At 37.1% G+C, this 17,533-nt stretch overlaps 2 protein-coding genes across 3 annotated transcripts in view; one reads left to right on the top strand and one right to left on the bottom strand.

Moving 5' to 3' along the window:
* Positions 1-17,533, bottom strand: part of LOC108370495 (E3 ubiquitin-protein ligase UBR3-like) — a 45,749-nt gene that overhangs the window by 7,275 nt on the left and 20,941 nt on the right. The window contains 1 exon segment of the mRNA XM_017625824.1: positions 99-3,122. Within this exon segment, the coding sequence (XP_017481313.1) occupies positions 99-3,122 (3,024 nt within the window).
* On the top strand, positions 8,107-16,776 carry LOC108370494 (uncharacterized). 2 transcript variants are annotated; one of them, XM_017625822.1, is made up of 8 exons: positions 8,107-8,600; positions 8,687-9,004; positions 14,421-14,562; positions 14,630-14,985; positions 15,056-15,148; positions 15,265-15,392; positions 15,469-15,855; positions 15,918-16,776. In XM_017625822.1, the coding sequence occupies exons 1-8, from the start codon at positions 8,331-8,333 to the stop codon at positions 16,210-16,212; spliced, it is 1,989 nt and encodes a 662-aa protein (XP_017481311.1). In that variant the 5' UTR covers positions 8,107-8,330; the 3' UTR covers positions 16,213-16,776. The 2 variants fall into 2 exon arrangements, with proteins under 2 accessions (XP_017481311.1, XP_017481312.1); XM_017625823.1 differs by lacking the exons at positions 8,107-8,600; positions 8,687-9,004 and adding exons at positions 11,732-12,675; positions 13,084-13,248.

The following is a 17,533-nucleotide window of genomic DNA, read 5'->3' as shown; positions in this document are numbered from 1 at the left end:
AAAAAAAAAACCCTTATGACTTTTTACGCCACCAAAAACTTATCTTTAAGAGAATTTTCTGGGTGCGCACCTGGTGTAAACCAAGTATAAGTGCTTACCGTTGGGCGCGCATTTTCTTTGATTAAGTTTGTCAACTCGGCTACTAGTTGCTCGAAAGGTTGAGTGCCCGAGCGCACCATGGGAGTGGGCCTGTCTAGTTGAGGACTCAATGGCAACACCGAGTTAGAGAGCTGTCTGCATACCGGACAATAAAACTCGCCTCGTTCATGCTGATGCTGGCGCTGAGTGGCGTAGAGTGTTTTCAAGTATGCATCCAGGCAAGTGAGATGAACATGGTGGCCACACGATTGAACATGTACACCATTCTCGTAGGCCATGTTGTTGGAGAGATACCAAGACTCTTCGCCAAATTTTAAACTTAGCAAATCAGTTCGTCGATTGAACTCAGTGGCTAACCTTGTGGTCAGCTTTAGGCGCTCCTCGTCTTCGTGACAAAGCGGCAATGGCAAACGTTCAGCGGTGCGACGCCGATGTCCAACAATGCCACTGGATTCAACCAATACCACAAGCCCAATAGGATTGGATTCCGTGCTGGGTGTTGTGCAATTGCAAATAATGCAGTCATACTCTTTTTCGCGCGGCTGCTCTTCGTACAAATCATCGTCTTCGTCGTCCAGGCCACACTCCATATTATGCGCCGCCGTTTGCATGAACTCCTTCTGCTTATTTGCGAACTCTTCCATCATTTTCATTTGCCGTTCGCGGGCGCGCTTCCGACGTTCCTCCTTTTCCCTGGCTTCGCGGGCCCTTTGCTCCGCTTGCTTTTCTCGTTGGTTCGGCCAAAGGCGCGAACGTATCTCATCAATGCTTTGTGCACACAACTCATCACGCTTAGCTATTTTACGTATAAGATTACCAATAAAATATGGACCATCCCCAATTCGAGAATCGGATACTCGTATTTTTTTATAATTACGATTTCGCTTTCTTATTGTGCTGCTGTACGGTTGTTCGCGTTGACTAGAATCAAAACTCAAGTTGGAAGCTGCGGCCGAAGTGCTTGCCTCCGAACAGTCTATATCCATGGCAGTAGGAGAATTCGAAGCGTTACCCGCTTTCTGACTCCATTCGTCTACCTTCAATACGCTTGCATTGCCTGATGTACTTGTTGATGATGCTGCTGCGGACTTTCCCAATTCACATGTCGCACTTTTATTGTGCTTATTTTCCGCGTCGCTCTCTTCAATGTGTGTCCCTTCTGTAGAATCTTCTTCTTCTTCTTCCTCCTCATCTTCAACATCACTCAATGAGAAGCTATCCAATGTACCACTTAGTTGAGAATGTAGCTTTAAAAGCAACGAAAGTATACTTTCCTCTATGAGAACTTCGTCCTTGTTTTGTCCCCCAATTGCATTGTCTACTAACTGTGTAGTCCGTTTTCGAGTACTCGAATCGAAGGTGCGTCGTCCTAAAACTCCTCGCATTGTTGTTGTGGGCACTATGCTTCTACTACCGACCGGCACAGCCACAGGTTGCACCCGCTGAAATGGCAACAGCATGCTGTTGCTATTATTGCTGGTTGGTGAAAACATTTCATTTTGCTGTTGCGGATGTTGTTGAGCTTCCGTAGCCCTCCTTAAGCCTCCGCCCGATGTACCACTAGCGCCCACACTCCCACCAGTCGCTACACTACCACCAGCCAGTAACTGTAATTCTCTGCGGATAGCCACTTCCATTCCACTCTCGGGCAATGTGATAGGTTGCAGCGAGAAACGAAATCCAACTGACGGTGCGGCACCCTCAATAGCATCATCGTCGTCTCGCAGAGTATCGTCTTCTTGACTATCTTGTCTAATGACCAATCCTTGTTCGGGCACCACAGATAGATCCGGTGGCAAAGCCACTTCCATATTCTGCATGCGCACCATTGCTGTCGAAGTTGCGCCCGCCACACTCACACTCACACTCATCGAATCGTCGTCTAAGTCGTCATCACTGCCACCGATCATAGGCAATGCAGCCGTCGTCTCTGTTTCCACATCATAATCCAAATCACCGTAAAATTGACTCGAACGATAGTTCGCTGGCGAAACCTGCGGCTCGTGTGACTTTAAGGAAAGTTTCGTAACGACATATCGCAAATTGCAGCTTAGATTATCCGTCGGATAACAATGGAAAAGTTTGGGCGGATCCCGCCTCATTGCAAATGGATATCCGGGTTTACCTTTCGGTTCACATTCCACTACAGCAGCCTTATCATTGCTGGCGCCATTTGTGTCCTCACTCTTTTCGACAGCGACCTCCAAGAGAAAAATTGCCAGAGCTAACAGATGCTCAGATACATCGCGTGAGTGCACCGCCCGAAACAAAATTGAAAGTATGGTAGAATGAAAAACCCGAGAGTTCAAAATGCGACATGGATCGCTGAAAGCAGCGCCTACAGGACGTGGCATGCGAAACGGTGGCCATAAGTTACCGCTCGTGGGCATCTTATTCTTACTCTTGACGTAATTTGTAAACCGATCGAGGGAAGATTGAAAATCCCTCCGATGTACGGCACGTAGTAGCACATGCAAAGGGTCATAATATTCCTCCCACACATCATCTATTGGCGTGAAAAGACCTTGTTCCAAGTTTTCCGAGCCGGAGGAAGGCGCTTTATATACAGACAACTTCTTAAGGAAATTTTCGAAGTTTTTCGTATGTACATTACCCGATCTCTCAGGCATTAATTCTAAGAGTTGTGAGTGTGTTTTATTTTCAGTAGCCAGTAAAGCGCTGATCTCAATTATACATTGTGTAGCCTCGTCGTTGCCAAGATTGGTACGACTGGTAACAAGCGTTGCCAGAAATGTTAGGAATCCCTCTAGCATCGAGCACTGCTCCATCTTTTGGGGCTGCTTCAGTGGTGCCAACTCTAGCCACTGACCCACACCAAACAGTTCGATTGTGTTCTGCAAAAAGAAGTACTGTGGCAAGTTCGTAGCACAGATTTGCAGAAAAAAGAGGTCCATGTCGGCCATAGAATTGCAGAAGTTCGCCTGTATATAAGTCATAGCTTGACCTTTGATTTGTAAGCCATTGCGAACCCATTTCCCCGCCAATATCTCATAAAAGAAGCTCTGAAAAATATGAAAATATTTGAAGTTAAAATATTAGATACAAAAATTTTAAAATTTTGTATTTCTTTAAAAAACAAATCGCTAGATAAACAAGGCGAATTCATATAAGGTGGTAGCGGTAGTACAAAAACAAACTTACATGTATTTTGCTTTTGCTTTCGGTAAACAAATGTCAAATTTTATCTATTCTTCGCTCAATGAAGAAGAGGGAAAGAAAATTGCAACACTCTCACTTTTTCGCTCACTCTAAAGTAATTGCACTTTACTGTGGACGCTACCTATCTTAAATTTATTTTTTACATTAGTAAAGACTATTAAATTTTCTGATACCTATGTCAACAATAGAAATATAATTAAAATAATTTTAAAAAGTAAATGTCAGAGAATGTTCTTTCGGGTTAAGATTCCGATTTCCAGTGCTGTTTTAAGTCTTTTATTTAGACTTAAAAATCAAAGTCTAGATGGATCGCCTATTATAACTCAATTGTTTCTTAATTCGACCTAAGCGCTTATTGCTTTTGACCACAGATATGTACATATATGTATATGTAGATAAGCTATGAAATATGAAAAAAGGGTATGAAAGCCCTTTTCCAGAATGAAATATTTTCACGAGACGGGAAAACGGATTAAAAGCAAACAACTTCGTGAAGTTTAAAAACAAATTATAAAAAGTGAAATGATATTCGATGATCGGGGAATGAAAGCGCGTGAGGTGGCTGAAGCTGTTGTAGTCATCTGAACTGAGCTGGTGCATCACATTTTACACAAATATTTATACATGAAAAAGTTATCTGCTCGATGGATGCCGCGATTGCATACACTCGACCATAAGCGTAGCCGTGTGATAACTTTCGGCTGGTTTTGCGAAATCGCGATTTAAGTTTGGAATGCAATTTCTCAAAAACGCGACGACAGATGTTCTCCAGTCTCCGAGTTCACGAAATTTTTAAATTATTTTATTTTTATTGTTTATCGTTAATTATTAATTATTTTTAAGTTTATGAAGGATTTTATTTAAAGGGGGAAAACACGTTGTGGGTGTTGGTACAAACACAAAAATATCAAGTGTAAGTTGCTGGAAAGGTATTGCCCTTCACCTGGCGGTCCTTACCACTTCCTTGCCGAATCTCCATTACTTTAACAAAAACGTGGCCGCCTTATGTAAGTAGGAATTAAGAATGTACATCTGAGCCGCTTTACAAAATAAGTTACGCGTAATGCAAACCAGTCGCTCAGAAAAGTTCAGCGCTTGGAAATAACTTCGGCTGCACGTTATTTTGCAACTGACAACGTAATAGGGGTATTCTCTGAGTCTTGCAAAGCCCTTGCACGGTGCACGGATTGCACGGTTTGCAAAGCTGTCCCATACGAAAACCGGTTTTTACCGTGCAATCCGTGCAATCTGTGCACCATGCAAGGGCTTTGCAAGACTCAGAGAATACCCCTAATGTGTCGTCGGAGGTGTTCATTTTGCGCTTTACTAGTAGATGACATTGGCCATGATGACAATTTTGGTACTAAAAACTGAAAGAAAACATGGCTTACCTCGCAAGCATTAGCAGAGCTAACACAATTGGGTGGTTCACAAGGTGTCGTACTTGTCGTATTGTTGTATGTTGTAAAGTTTTTAACGGCTAAATACATGTTTAGAGGACTTGAAATCACCACCAACTATATTTTAATTGTGTGAAATTTCATAATAAAACTTTTATGTTAGCTTATAGTTTTAGCCGTTTAAAGTTTATGACATACAACAGTACGACAGTATACAACACCTTGTGAACTCCCTAAATGTAATACGAGTATTTTACTTGTCTTCCGTTTTATATTTAATTTAGAAATAAATCACTTAAAGCTCACTATAAAATGATGCTCAAAATGTAATTATTTTTAAATATTTTTTTGAAGTATTTTTTTTTTTTTTAACTAAATAACCACTTCTTTAATTCCTTCAAAGAATATGGTAGCTTCAATTTAAAAGAAAATGTCATAAGCACAATGGGAGCCATGGCGGGTATGTGGAAGAAGTGAAACTACCTTTAAATATTTGTATTTGTATTTTGTGTAAAAATTCCAAAATCAAAACGAAACAGTCGAGTAGCGTTTTTGTGTATGCATTGTGTTTATTTATAAACAAAAATTTCGAGCAACTGTAAAATCACTCCATGTGTTATTTAGAAAAGGGCTAGTGTAGTTAAAAAAAAAAACAAAGTTAAACAACTTTTTAAATAGAAAAATAAATATTATTTATAGTTCAAATCATGATAGTACAATTAAGCAAGGTTAGGCAGATTTTGGCGTAAGTGTAGAATTAACTCGTCTAATTTTGTCACACGCTTGCATAGATATCCTGAATAGCTTTTCATAGCTTTGTTTTCCTATTAAATGAGTTCTTCATAAATTTAAGAATTCGATTCGCACGCTTGACGCTGCTAGATATGGCGCATTTCCGAAATATAACGTGGCTTTACAAACCGTTGCTTTTTGTAGTGCAAAGACATTCGTTCTTATTATTATATTGAACAAGAACGTATGTACATACATACATATATATATAAATATGAGCCGTTTATTTGGAAAGTGACATGAATCACTTCCCAGCTCTTGTGCTTAAATGGCCGGTTACTGGTATCTTAACGCGTCGGTTATTCGTTCAACTTAATCAACCAATGGTACAAGGCAAGGTTTTGCCATTACTTTACGACGATAGAACGATTTGCAGATGCGTTCGGCTACAAGTAACTGGTCCTCTAAGCACAAGAGGTACGAGGTGACTCATGCCACTTTCAAAATAAACGGTTCATATACATAGATTTTAGAGTAATAATAATGCCGGTAGTAATGCTCCTGCTCTTCTCATTTGAGTTTAGTAGCACAATCAAAGACAAAATTCAACCACAATTCTAAACTGCTTATCGTAAAATTTTTTTCTGTGATTTAAACGTTGATGACTGGTTAACCGATTTCAAAATAAATTAAAAAAAAAAAACACGGGCATCCTTATTTTCGAATTCTTCGATATTTGGGGAGTGGCTGGAATTTTTTTCTTGCCGCCCTAATGTACATACAAATGCAAATAAATATCGCTAATTTACTAAAAAGACCGTAGTAAGTAAACACCGACATTTTTGATGCAGAATTACTGGTTATAGTACACGTTTAATAATATAGAAGGCGGTTTAATTTCATTATTAAATCTCCAAAAACGTAAATTTAGAATTACATACATCTCTATATTAACAAACGAGCTTCATATCTATTGTATACAAATTTCGTGACGTTTCTTTATTATTTTTTTATGCGGGAATGCTTTTTTTTCTTTTGTTTATTTAATGTTTACAAGGTTTTTTTTGCCTACTACATTACACACCCAGCACCACATAAATCCTTATTTTAAAATTTAAAAAAAAAAATTAACATTCAAAAAACTTTAACAATTACACCCATACAATTTAAACTTTTTATTCCGAATTTTTAAGACAAATTTTGGGTATGCGCTTTTATAGTTGATTAAATTATAGTAAATTAAAGTGCAAATTTCAGGACGCGTTTTAATATTTTTTTTTTTGTCTGACAGTGTTGTGCATTTTCATTCACCGTCACCGTCAGCAAAAAACAAAAATATTCAAGATCAATGCGATTATCTAGCGTTCTGAAATTTTCACTTTAACCTACTAATTTAATGGACTATAAGAGGGCATGGGCATACCTATTTTTTCTTAAAATTCTGAATAAAAAGTTTTAAGTTTTTGGGTTTAATTGTTAGTTTGTGGAATTTTTATAATTATAAACATTAAATAAACAAAAGAAAAAAACCAAACTTGGTCAAAATGTCACTTAACTTAATCACCTGGCCACAAGTGTGCATACATTAGAGCGAGCTCTCACCTCCTGGAGTTGGCCTATGCCGAAAAAATTATACCTCTATTATTTTATTTTGATATCAAAAACGAATTTAGAGGTCGCTTAAAACGCTCATAGTTTCCCATGTGTTTTATGTCGGGAAATAAACTATTTTTCGTAGAAATGGTACGGTATTCTTGGAAATCAATATTTTTCAATCAGGGATTTCAATAACAATACCCAACTTTTTAATATTCCTTTGAAACGAAGAAAACGACGTAAATTTAAATGTGCCCTAATTATCTGTATTTCAGTAGTAACCTCTTTTTAAATGACTACATTTCATTACCTTTTTGTGAAGTTTTAAAAAAATCAAAAGAAGTTGTAATTTTTGTCTATGGAAACTTTTATTGCATGCATAATTACTTTACACCAGTCACAACTTTAAATATTTTTTAATATTTCTATGAAGATTATATAAACCTCATTTTTTATGAAAACGAAAGCGTATTTATAGTTCATAGTTTACAACACAAAAACATTGTTCGTGAAGATTAAGTGTTTTGGCTAAAATTCATCTTTGAGTGCTTTAGGGTAAAATAGGGTAAATAGGGTTCTTTTCAGTGTCCCACCAGTCACATTCATTCAAATGATAGTTACATAAAACTAAGAAATCGTTTGGTATTTTTGTTAAAGCAATAAATTAGTTATCGTTCTATGTTAAAAAATACCTTTCGCTCTTATATAAGCTCTGACGACATAGTTAAAATTCACAATTGATCACATTCTGGAGTAAAATGTCCCACCAGTCACAATGGAATGGCCCATAACTGTTTTTTCACAAGTCCCCCAAAAAATGGGTGGTAAAAAAGGCGAAATAAAAAACAGAGGTATATTTTTTTGGATATAGAACAATCCTAGGGGCGAGAGCATTAAAATTCAGACTTTAATTTTTCACAAATATTTGGACCTCCCTAATGCATTTGAGTATGCAGCTGCAATTTAACATTTCGAAGTGGGAGTACAGTTAACAGACTGTAGCGTAATGGCAATGTCGCTATCAACATTTACGAGTGCTCTTTGAGCGCACTTGACTCTCCGAGTTAGTTAATAAATTTCTTTATTCGTGTATTGGCCTCTGACGAGCGTTGACGCGGTGTTTGGTGTGCGTGAAGTGGTATTTTCGGTGAAACGTGTTTAAATACATCTTTTTCCTGTTTGTTTAGTTACTCTTCTTAAAAAGCAACTTCTTCGCTATTTATTGGGAAAAAATGTTTTAACACTTTATTAACGTTAAAGAAATTACAAAGATCTCAAACAACCAGCTACAATACCTGCTGAAACAAATATAAAAACACAACCATGTATTTACCATGCCATTTGTCTTGGCTGGTGGTAGTTTTCCTTCTATTCTTCGCCACACCACCGCCCGCCGATGCCGTTATAGAGGATGTACTTGATATTATTCATGTGGTGAAAGAAGTTACTGTTGGTGTACTAAAGGCATGGGACATTGTTCAACAATCACAAATCGCTCAAAGCATCGAGTTACCTTTGATGCGCGAAAAACAACGTAAAGTTTTGAAACGCTTGAAGGAAATGAGCCGTCAAATAGACCAGGCAGAACAAAAGGTTTGCTCACGCACGCACATGCTTGCATATATGACATATATGTATGTATGTAACAAATATCATGAACTTAAACTGCTTTTATTTAGTATGCTGAAAACGTCGCTTTGGCTGTTGAATCTGTGACTGCATTTATGAATAGCAATGCACCGCTTATGGCCAAAATGAATGACATTCACGATACGATGAACCGCATATCCTCGCGTTTCCAACAAATGCAGAAGTACGAGGAGTATCAGGACAAACTTGAAGCCAGCACTCTGATTACCTTCGCCGAATGGACAGTGTCGCCCAATGCGCACTCGGTACATCATTTGATGGATCGCTTGCATTTAATATTACTTGGCCCAGAAGAAAAGGAGAACACAACAGCAAATATGTTGTCCATGCTGGCAATATCTTACGAGGTAAACACTCAATATTGCCGCCGGCAATCCTAGATATACATACATATGCACCTAACGAAAACTCAAGGATAGCATGGTACTGTATTTTGTAAATATGNACGAATAGTTGTGTGACTCATTCAACAATTCATGTGCCAACAAAGAATGAGAAGACTGGTAAATAGCAATACTGTAAAAGATTACTTAAAGCGAATAAATTAATTCGAGTCAAGTGACTTGACGCAGTGCAATAGCAGACACATACTATATACAAACAAATGTATGTAGTAGAGGATATGCTACTGTAAGCGATGAGTTTATAAAATTAATCATAAATCCTAAATGATTTCCAAACCAGAGGAAAACAATTTTTTGTTGACCATGGCAACCATGATTTGCCAACAGTGCTGACCCATGCACAGGGCAGCTGAAAAATGTGAATGCAATTTAAAAATGTGAGAATGAACACATGTTGAATGAGAAGTAAGTGCAAGAAGAGTAAGAGCAAGCACTTTAGGGCAAGACATCCGATAAGATGGAAGCAAATATGTTTAGACAAAATTAAATAGTAAAATAGTAAATAATTAATATACTTGGGGGCCCTAAATAATGATCAGCAATTATAACAAATTTAATAATCAGGGAACTAACCGATAAAGATCATTTAGGCAGTTTGGCAACGTTACAACGTTATTTTTGTCACATATTCCGCAAATGTAGTATTGGAAAAACGAAACTAATTAAATTTAGTCAGGACTGTTAAAAACTATATACTATATATAGACTGTTAAGAACTATGTAGTAGATGACGGATCTTATACTTAGTCAGCAGGTTGATTTAAAACTAATAATAATATTTACAACTGTAAAAACCTGCTCACGATTAGCTCTGCTAAATCGCCGAAGCTTGGCTTAAAATTACTATCAAAAGACAACGTAGCAAATTCGAATAACATAGCCCATAGTCAAGTCACTCACAGGCACATACGTACAATATATGTATGTACATACAAATATACATAATGCTCGCTCTTCTCCGCATCTGTCTACATGCAGGTGTAAAACCAACGAACACACCAACCAATGTGACCAAGCGTTAACAAAAATCTACTTGACAATAATTATAGAAAAAGTTGAATCTCATTAAAAATTAAGTTAAAAATTGTCAGCGTTTTAAACAGTTACAAGTTACAAATCATAATTTCTTTTAACATAATAAGACTCAATAACACATGCTAGATTTATCCGACCCCGTTTGCGGCAACAGTCGAGAGATATTTCAATTCAGATTCAGACTTTCCTGTGAAGCACGGATAAGAACTTTTAGACTTAGACACTAGACCCACTTGGGTAACTTATATTTGTGCTCATCCGCTAAACTACATATCACACCTTTTATCTCTAAAAACTATTTCACCTAAATTTATAAATATTTTGAATGTGATGTAAATTGCTTGCATGGGTCTTTTAGAGTGTCGCAGACACTGTATAACAATCTTCAAAAGATCTTCGTATATACATACAAACATTAATTAAATTTTCGCATAATACGTAACCCAGCTTCCCTATCAAGCGAGTGTGAAATTTATAAAAAAAATCCTAGTGCTATTCACTAGTAACAGGCCTGTGTTTTCTGCTGGCCCGTAATGGGTGCCCGAAAATGCCTATTTTGTTTTCCTTTTGTTTCAGAGAGTATTTTTTGTTTCTTAATAGCCCATGTTCGCCCGGAATATTTTTTCGGGCGAGTTTGTGAAAACTATCAAACTGCCAGATGAAGAGAATGATAAACATGCAAATTTTAGCTAATAAATATATGCATATTTAGCTGTTTTTCTTTGATTGATAAATCACAAAACAACAAGGGAACTATGAATTTAAGGTTATTGTGTTCGCTGTCGGTCAAATCTTAATGTCCCGAAACTAGCCCGAAATGGTCATTGAAAATTTTTTCTACAAAGCTGATAGTAGAAAACAACGCCTTCATATCGAGCCCTAAAAGCCAAAAAATGTAAGCGACAATTTTTCAATTTTAATTTTGATGCAGAAATGCGTCTAGATGCTCTAAGAACATTTCTGCATCGAAAAGAAAATTAAAAGAGTGTCGCTTACATCCATCGTTTTGACGGTTAGGGCTCGATATGCACTTTACATTTCCACGAATTGTCTTCAACTGGAGCAAACATGTTACATTATTCGATCATCAAAGCATAGTTACCCCAACAGCTTTCAACAAACGTACATCTTTTGAGACCCTGAACTAATCTGGTAAGGATCAACAAGTGACCATATTTTATTCAAAGCATAGTATTAAATATTTGAGGCATAATAATGACACGAAGCTAGCCCGATATTCTCAATTCTTCAAAAGCTAACCTGGTAACACTAAAACACACTCTTCATCAGAGCGGGAGGTACGCACACATATCTACTTCCATATATAAATACATAGTATATGTACATATGTCTCTCCTCATCATCGATTCACAATCTCAGCCAGCGCTGAGATTTAGCGGAATCGTCGCCATTCGTTGACTGGTGGTCTACCCACCTCAACATTTTCAGTTCGTTTACATGTTTCGACCTCGATTTTGTTCTCAGCTTGGTTACGAGTTTCGCCTCTCATCAAAATAAAATTCCCATTCTATCGCCGTGTTTTTACTTTAGCTTTGCATACTGAACAAAACAGACAAAGTGGCTCGTCACAGCGCGGCACCACACAATTGTTTTAAAATTAAACAAAAGTAAAGAACCAATCCACTTCCATTTGGATCGCGTAATACTAAGCATTTCTACATAGAAAAGAGTTAAATTAGCATTGTCATTTCAGTAGAGCTTCGATATTTTTTACTTTTCTGCTGAAAACAGCATAAAATAAGAAATTTTCAAAGTGATAAACGAATTTCCGTGTCGAACAGAGGTGGTTGTGAATGCCAAAACGAAAGCGCATCAGACGTCATCAACACAGAATAAGTGTTTGTGTGAAACACGGAGGAGAAAACAAAGACGTGAAATTATTGAATTGCGATGAGATTTCGTTTATCCAACAGACAATAAGCTACACACAGTCAGACGTTTGCACGTACATAAAATGTGCATAAAAATGTCGAATCGTAATAAAGTTTAGTCCAACTGTATACATTTCACGCAAACGGCTTACAGCATACAGCTTTTTTTTACTAATCTAATATAAAACCTATGCTCGAGGTCAAAAAAGACATTTTCATCTCTTGTGGTGATAACAAATAATAATAAAACAAAACACAACGCTAAATCAAAACAACAATCAAAACTTAAACTTAACCAACACAGCAAATATGCTGTTACTTAGGAAGCGCAAAAACCACTGCGTAATGGCAACTGATCTCCGATTGCTCCTCTTGACACAACTAATTGGTGTATGCTTATCGGCGCTGGCGCAGGCACAGTTGAAGCTACAAATTGCCGATTTACAAGTCGACGCAACACGACGCGAGTACTTCGCCCTACAGGACTCGTTGTGGGATTACTTGAATAGAGACGGTACCAGCAAAAGTTCGCAACTGCGAAAAGTTTACGACTCGCATCGCAAATTTGTTAATGACAACCTACAAAGCAATTTCGAGGTGGGAAAGTATGATATACTAAATCACTACGAATGGAGTCTACTGGAGCGCGACTTGCTGCAAATCGACAGCATATTCGGTTACTATAAGGTGCGCTATTACTATACAAATCAGTGTGAAACATATCGTCACACCTTGATATGGAAAGGCCCTATCTAATATATTTGTTTTTGTACAAATTGGTTATAAAAGTTTATAAAAACCAAGGATCTTTCGTTGCGAATTTTATCAAAGCCCTGGTTTTGTAATAAGCACAAAAACTAATTTAATGATGTAGTTGTTAGTTGTTATTAAATTCTTTCGTTAGTCGTTAGTGAGTAATCTTCTCACTTTTGTACAAAGCGGAATTTCGAAAAAAAAAATGAGTTAGGACCTTTCTATGTACTATATATAGTGGTAACGTTATGTGCTTGTATGCATACATATGTACATATGTATGTGCAGTGGGAACGATATGTGGTGACCGCATTTTAAATACTTTATTTCATGCATTTGCAGAATTTCATGACCGAGCACAACAACACAGCTGAGCTAAATGAGCGCGCCGTACTGGACATCTGCGAGACGGCGCTACGTAACGACAACACCTTTTCAATGTCGCGCATTTTCCAGGATGTCGAACTAGTGATGGTGAAGCAAGCACTGTATTACAGAGCAATGCTGGTCAGTTTAAAGTCGCTGTGGGCATATTTTAGGAATGTCCATAGATTCGAATACCAAATGGAACAAAAATGAAATGCTTATGTAGAGACAGACAGACAGACAGTATTTAAGCAGCTGTTCACGAATGTGGCTAGGTGGTGCACATTTCATCGTAATATGCATTTGATTCAGTTATTATCGTAAAAAATTTCAACAAATCACGCTATTCACACTATTGAAAATAGAAGCCAGTTAGTTATAACACATATGTATATATATTAATTTGCCTGCGAAAAATGCATGGAATTAACTTTGCCTCGACGGGTTTCTACATACTTTATTAAATTTTTAATTAAATTGCTGATGGAGTTGATTACATACATGCATGCATATGCATTCAAGCAATTTAAAAACATATGCCAATTCTCATAACGCCAATTCGATTGGCAAATCTAGGTAAACAATAGAAATGCACACATACATATGCGCGTTAAGAAACGGTATAACTATATATATACGTACTTTCTACATATGCACTTTAAATGTATGCCTTTTAAACTGTCAGCCCTAAAGTGACCACAAACTACGAAATAAGAAAGAACAAAGCAAATAGAGCTGGAATGAAGCTACGAAATACCAGGGCTTCATAAAGCAACTCAAGTTTCAGTATCTGCAAAAAAAAACCCACAGTTGCCCTTCGAATAAAAAAGCAAGGCCATGAATTTTTACACATGCACCCTAATGCGCAAACTGTTTTTTAGAAAGTATTTAACAAGCCTAGGTAAACACTTTCTGTATTAAAAATGTTCGTAGATGTGAAAGATCTTTTTATACATACATATTTTTAACATACCATATGTATATTCATATATATAGGCATATATGTACGTATCGGCACACCTAGATCTTAATGAGCTAACTCAAAATTCAGATCGGGAAATATAACTGCTTGGGGATCGTACAAATTCGATGCAATTAATACAAAAACCGGCATAATAGTAGTTTCTTAGTTAGTGTATATAATCATTAAGAAAAATATATTTGCATTCATTGATTTATGCAAAAAATTGTCCTAATTTTTATTTATTTTTTTTTTTTGAGTTGATCGCACTTTAGATCTAGGTGTGCGATATGTACTTACTTTTACCGATCCCATTCTTAACAATAAAAAATGAAAAATTGTTTGTTTACAGGAATCGATGGACCAAATATGCCACACAAAACAATCGGCCCAGCAGTTCCTTAATTCGCTGTATGCGGATATAGCCCTAACCGAACTAAAGGGCTACACTATGATGCAGTTTTCCTGGATGATGTTAAGGATCTACGGCAAAGGCAAACTACAATTATGGACCAGAGAGATTAGCACTTAAAACTGTATTGATATTTCTATATATTACAGGTAACTTTACACAAGAGGTCGATTTAATGCGCATGGACTTTGAGAAACGAACTGAGCGCACGCTAAAATTATTGCGAGAAGTTATGCGGCGCGCCGATCGCATTGTGTGGCGTTGCGATCCTGCTAAATTTGTACGGGGCAAAAATTACGATGAGGTGACTCGGCTTTTACAGGGCTACATCGAGAATGAAGTTGACTTGAATAAGGAGGAAACCTGCCGTGAGACTTGCGATTTTTACCAATCAACCAGATCGGAGGGTTGCTTTAAAGATCTGTACTGCGCACGCCAACCCAGATGTTCTGGTAAATTGTATCACTGCACATTTGTGGACTCAGACATGTGGGTGTGCCCTGCTGTATGTGTAACGAGCATTACTTATTAAATATTACACATTATTTAAGCGAACTCCTTTTTTTTTATTACAGAGCCGTAATAGTACGCGGCGCTATGAATACATTGAATATGAAAATGGGCGCGTACTTGGTCAGCGATCAGCCTGTGTGCGTGGCACAACAAAGGTAAGAGCACATTCCATACATATGTACATATATCACTTTCTAAAAACTGAAGAGATATTCCTACATAAGGGTGTATTCTGACACATTCATATACATACATATGTACATATCTACAGGTGGACTCCTGGTGGCGCTATCTTTTCTGGCATTGCAGCTACTGCTTTTGTTTGTGCGATGAGATTAGTATTAAATCTGATCGCTACTTCAATCTTCGCGAAACAGTATCTGATGTGGAAAACAATAAGTAAGCCTCCTTCAAGACATTATTATTGAGCGATTAATGAAAGCGGTTTCCTCATTTTCCATGTCTAAATATTTAGGGTCGTCACTGGCTTACGTTTCGTGAAAAATAATCGTATATTTCACTTACAAATTCAAGAAGGACAACTTTTACCACGAGGTGCCATAAATCGAACTAGCCTCTCTTGGAAGCCGTTTGAAGACTATAAAATATTCGATAGAGACGTGCGTAATGGGCGGGACTATCACACGCTTAGTTTCGAAAGCCGCTCGGTCGACTTGGACGACATCTACACAGACGACAATTCATACGTTGTCGTTGGTGTGCGATTCCGAGTGGTTGGCGCCCATTTGAACGTAGAGGCCAAGCTAGCCGAATACGACTTTAAAGCTGGCAAATTAATAAATCCGGAAATCAATAGCTTTTGGAAATCCAACGACAACACAGATGTTAGCGGCGACCGAAGGTAACTTGGAATGGAATTTACGTCTGAAACAAATCATCTTACTAAATGTTCGGTATTTTAAGGCAAAAAATAAATCTTCACAGCCCGGATATGTCTACACGCACTATTGTCAAATCTATACCAGACTCTCGACACAACCAGTACATTGACTTTGTCAATACGAGCTTGGAAAAAGATGCTGCGCAAAGCACTGTGCCTTTTATTGATACACAGGAAGTGGTATCCAATCCTCCAGTGCCTCTTTCCGGCCTCGGCATATATCATAAGGGGCAAAGCGGTTATGGCGGTTTTCTTGCACCAAAGATTATGACCTACGACTTTACGCCGCACATTCGAGTGCCGCAAGATAAGGACTAAATTATAATGCTTAGGATGTACCTTTAATTACTAACGTACGTAGATGTATGCGTCTGTATATTTATTGAATCACTGGCACTACCCAGTAAAATTTTTTCCTCATTTCGGTAACCGCTTTGATTTGTGTTTAGTTAAAGAATGCATTACAAATATCTCAAAATGGACTTTCTCTTACCCTATAGATTACAAGCAATTGTTTAACGACATGTCTATGTTAAAATAAAGCGTTCCGTAATCTAAAGAGTAAGCGATGAGTACGAATTTTTGATGTTTTTATCTATTACAACAGATAAGAGACGTTTTTGCTGGGTATTGAATGAATACATCCCTATGTATGTATGTATGTATTTCGCATTTGTATCTATTTATTTCATATTTACCAATACTAACTTTTTAAAATTATAAAAATTGCGTGAAACTTATTTTTCTAGTTATCAAAAAGCCAAATATGTATGTACATACATATGTCTGTATGCGTCTATATTGAAATTGTAGATTTGGAAAATTCTCCTAATCGGGAGAAGAATAATATAATTTAAAATAAAACAGCTTTAAACCTCCAATGTATCTATTTTTGTTCGATTTACTTGATTTACTTGGATCGTGAGCTATAAGCATACACACGGATTTAAAATCGCAGGTAACGATAGTAGAGTCTATAAACCTGTTTGGAACTGCTAGGTGGCGACGGGGTCGAAATATTTCTAGAGATAACAAGTAATTTTTAAGAAAAAGCACAACCGACTTCAATTCTCATATAAAAATTTACGAGTACCGTTAGTTTGTGGTGATCCAATGATCGGATCTAAACTAAATTAGTATGAGGTGGTCCATACAAATTTATTAACTTTCGTTTAAAAAAAGAATTATAGGAATCGGTTAACGTGGTCTAAAGTTATGCGGTAACATACATAAAAAAAAAACATAAAAATAAAATATTCCTTTTTTGAAGTTGGTTAAAAAATAGAACTAACAAGTAATTTTTACGCAAAAAAAAAACACAACCGACTTCAATTTTCATATAAAAACTTAGATCTACCGTTAATTTCTTCACGATCGAATTATCGGATCTAAATAAAATTAGTATGGGACCACCCTTAGGGTAGCACCTTTGCGATGAATTATCGAAATCGGTTAACGTGGTCTAAAGTTATATGGTAACATATATAAAAAAATAAATATTCCGACGAATTGATAACCTTCTTCTTTATTTAAAGTCGGTTAAAAAAAACTGAGTATGAAATTATCTTGCAAGTAGAACAAAAAGTTAACTACAGTCAGTCAATAAAGTTTAGGCACAGCGAATTTTTTACAATACGGG

Source organism: Rhagoletis zephyria, unplaced genomic scaffold (genome assembly GCF_001687245.7).
Source record: "Rhagoletis zephyria isolate East Lansing unplaced genomic scaffold, Rhagoletis_zephyria_1.1 Rzeph_scaffold_04277, whole genome shotgun sequence".
Lineage (NCBI taxonomy): Eukaryota > Metazoa > Arthropoda > Insecta > Diptera > Tephritidae > Rhagoletis > Rhagoletis zephyria.
Note: the sequence above shows the minus strand (reverse complement) of the source record. Positions and strands in the feature narration are given on the sequence as shown.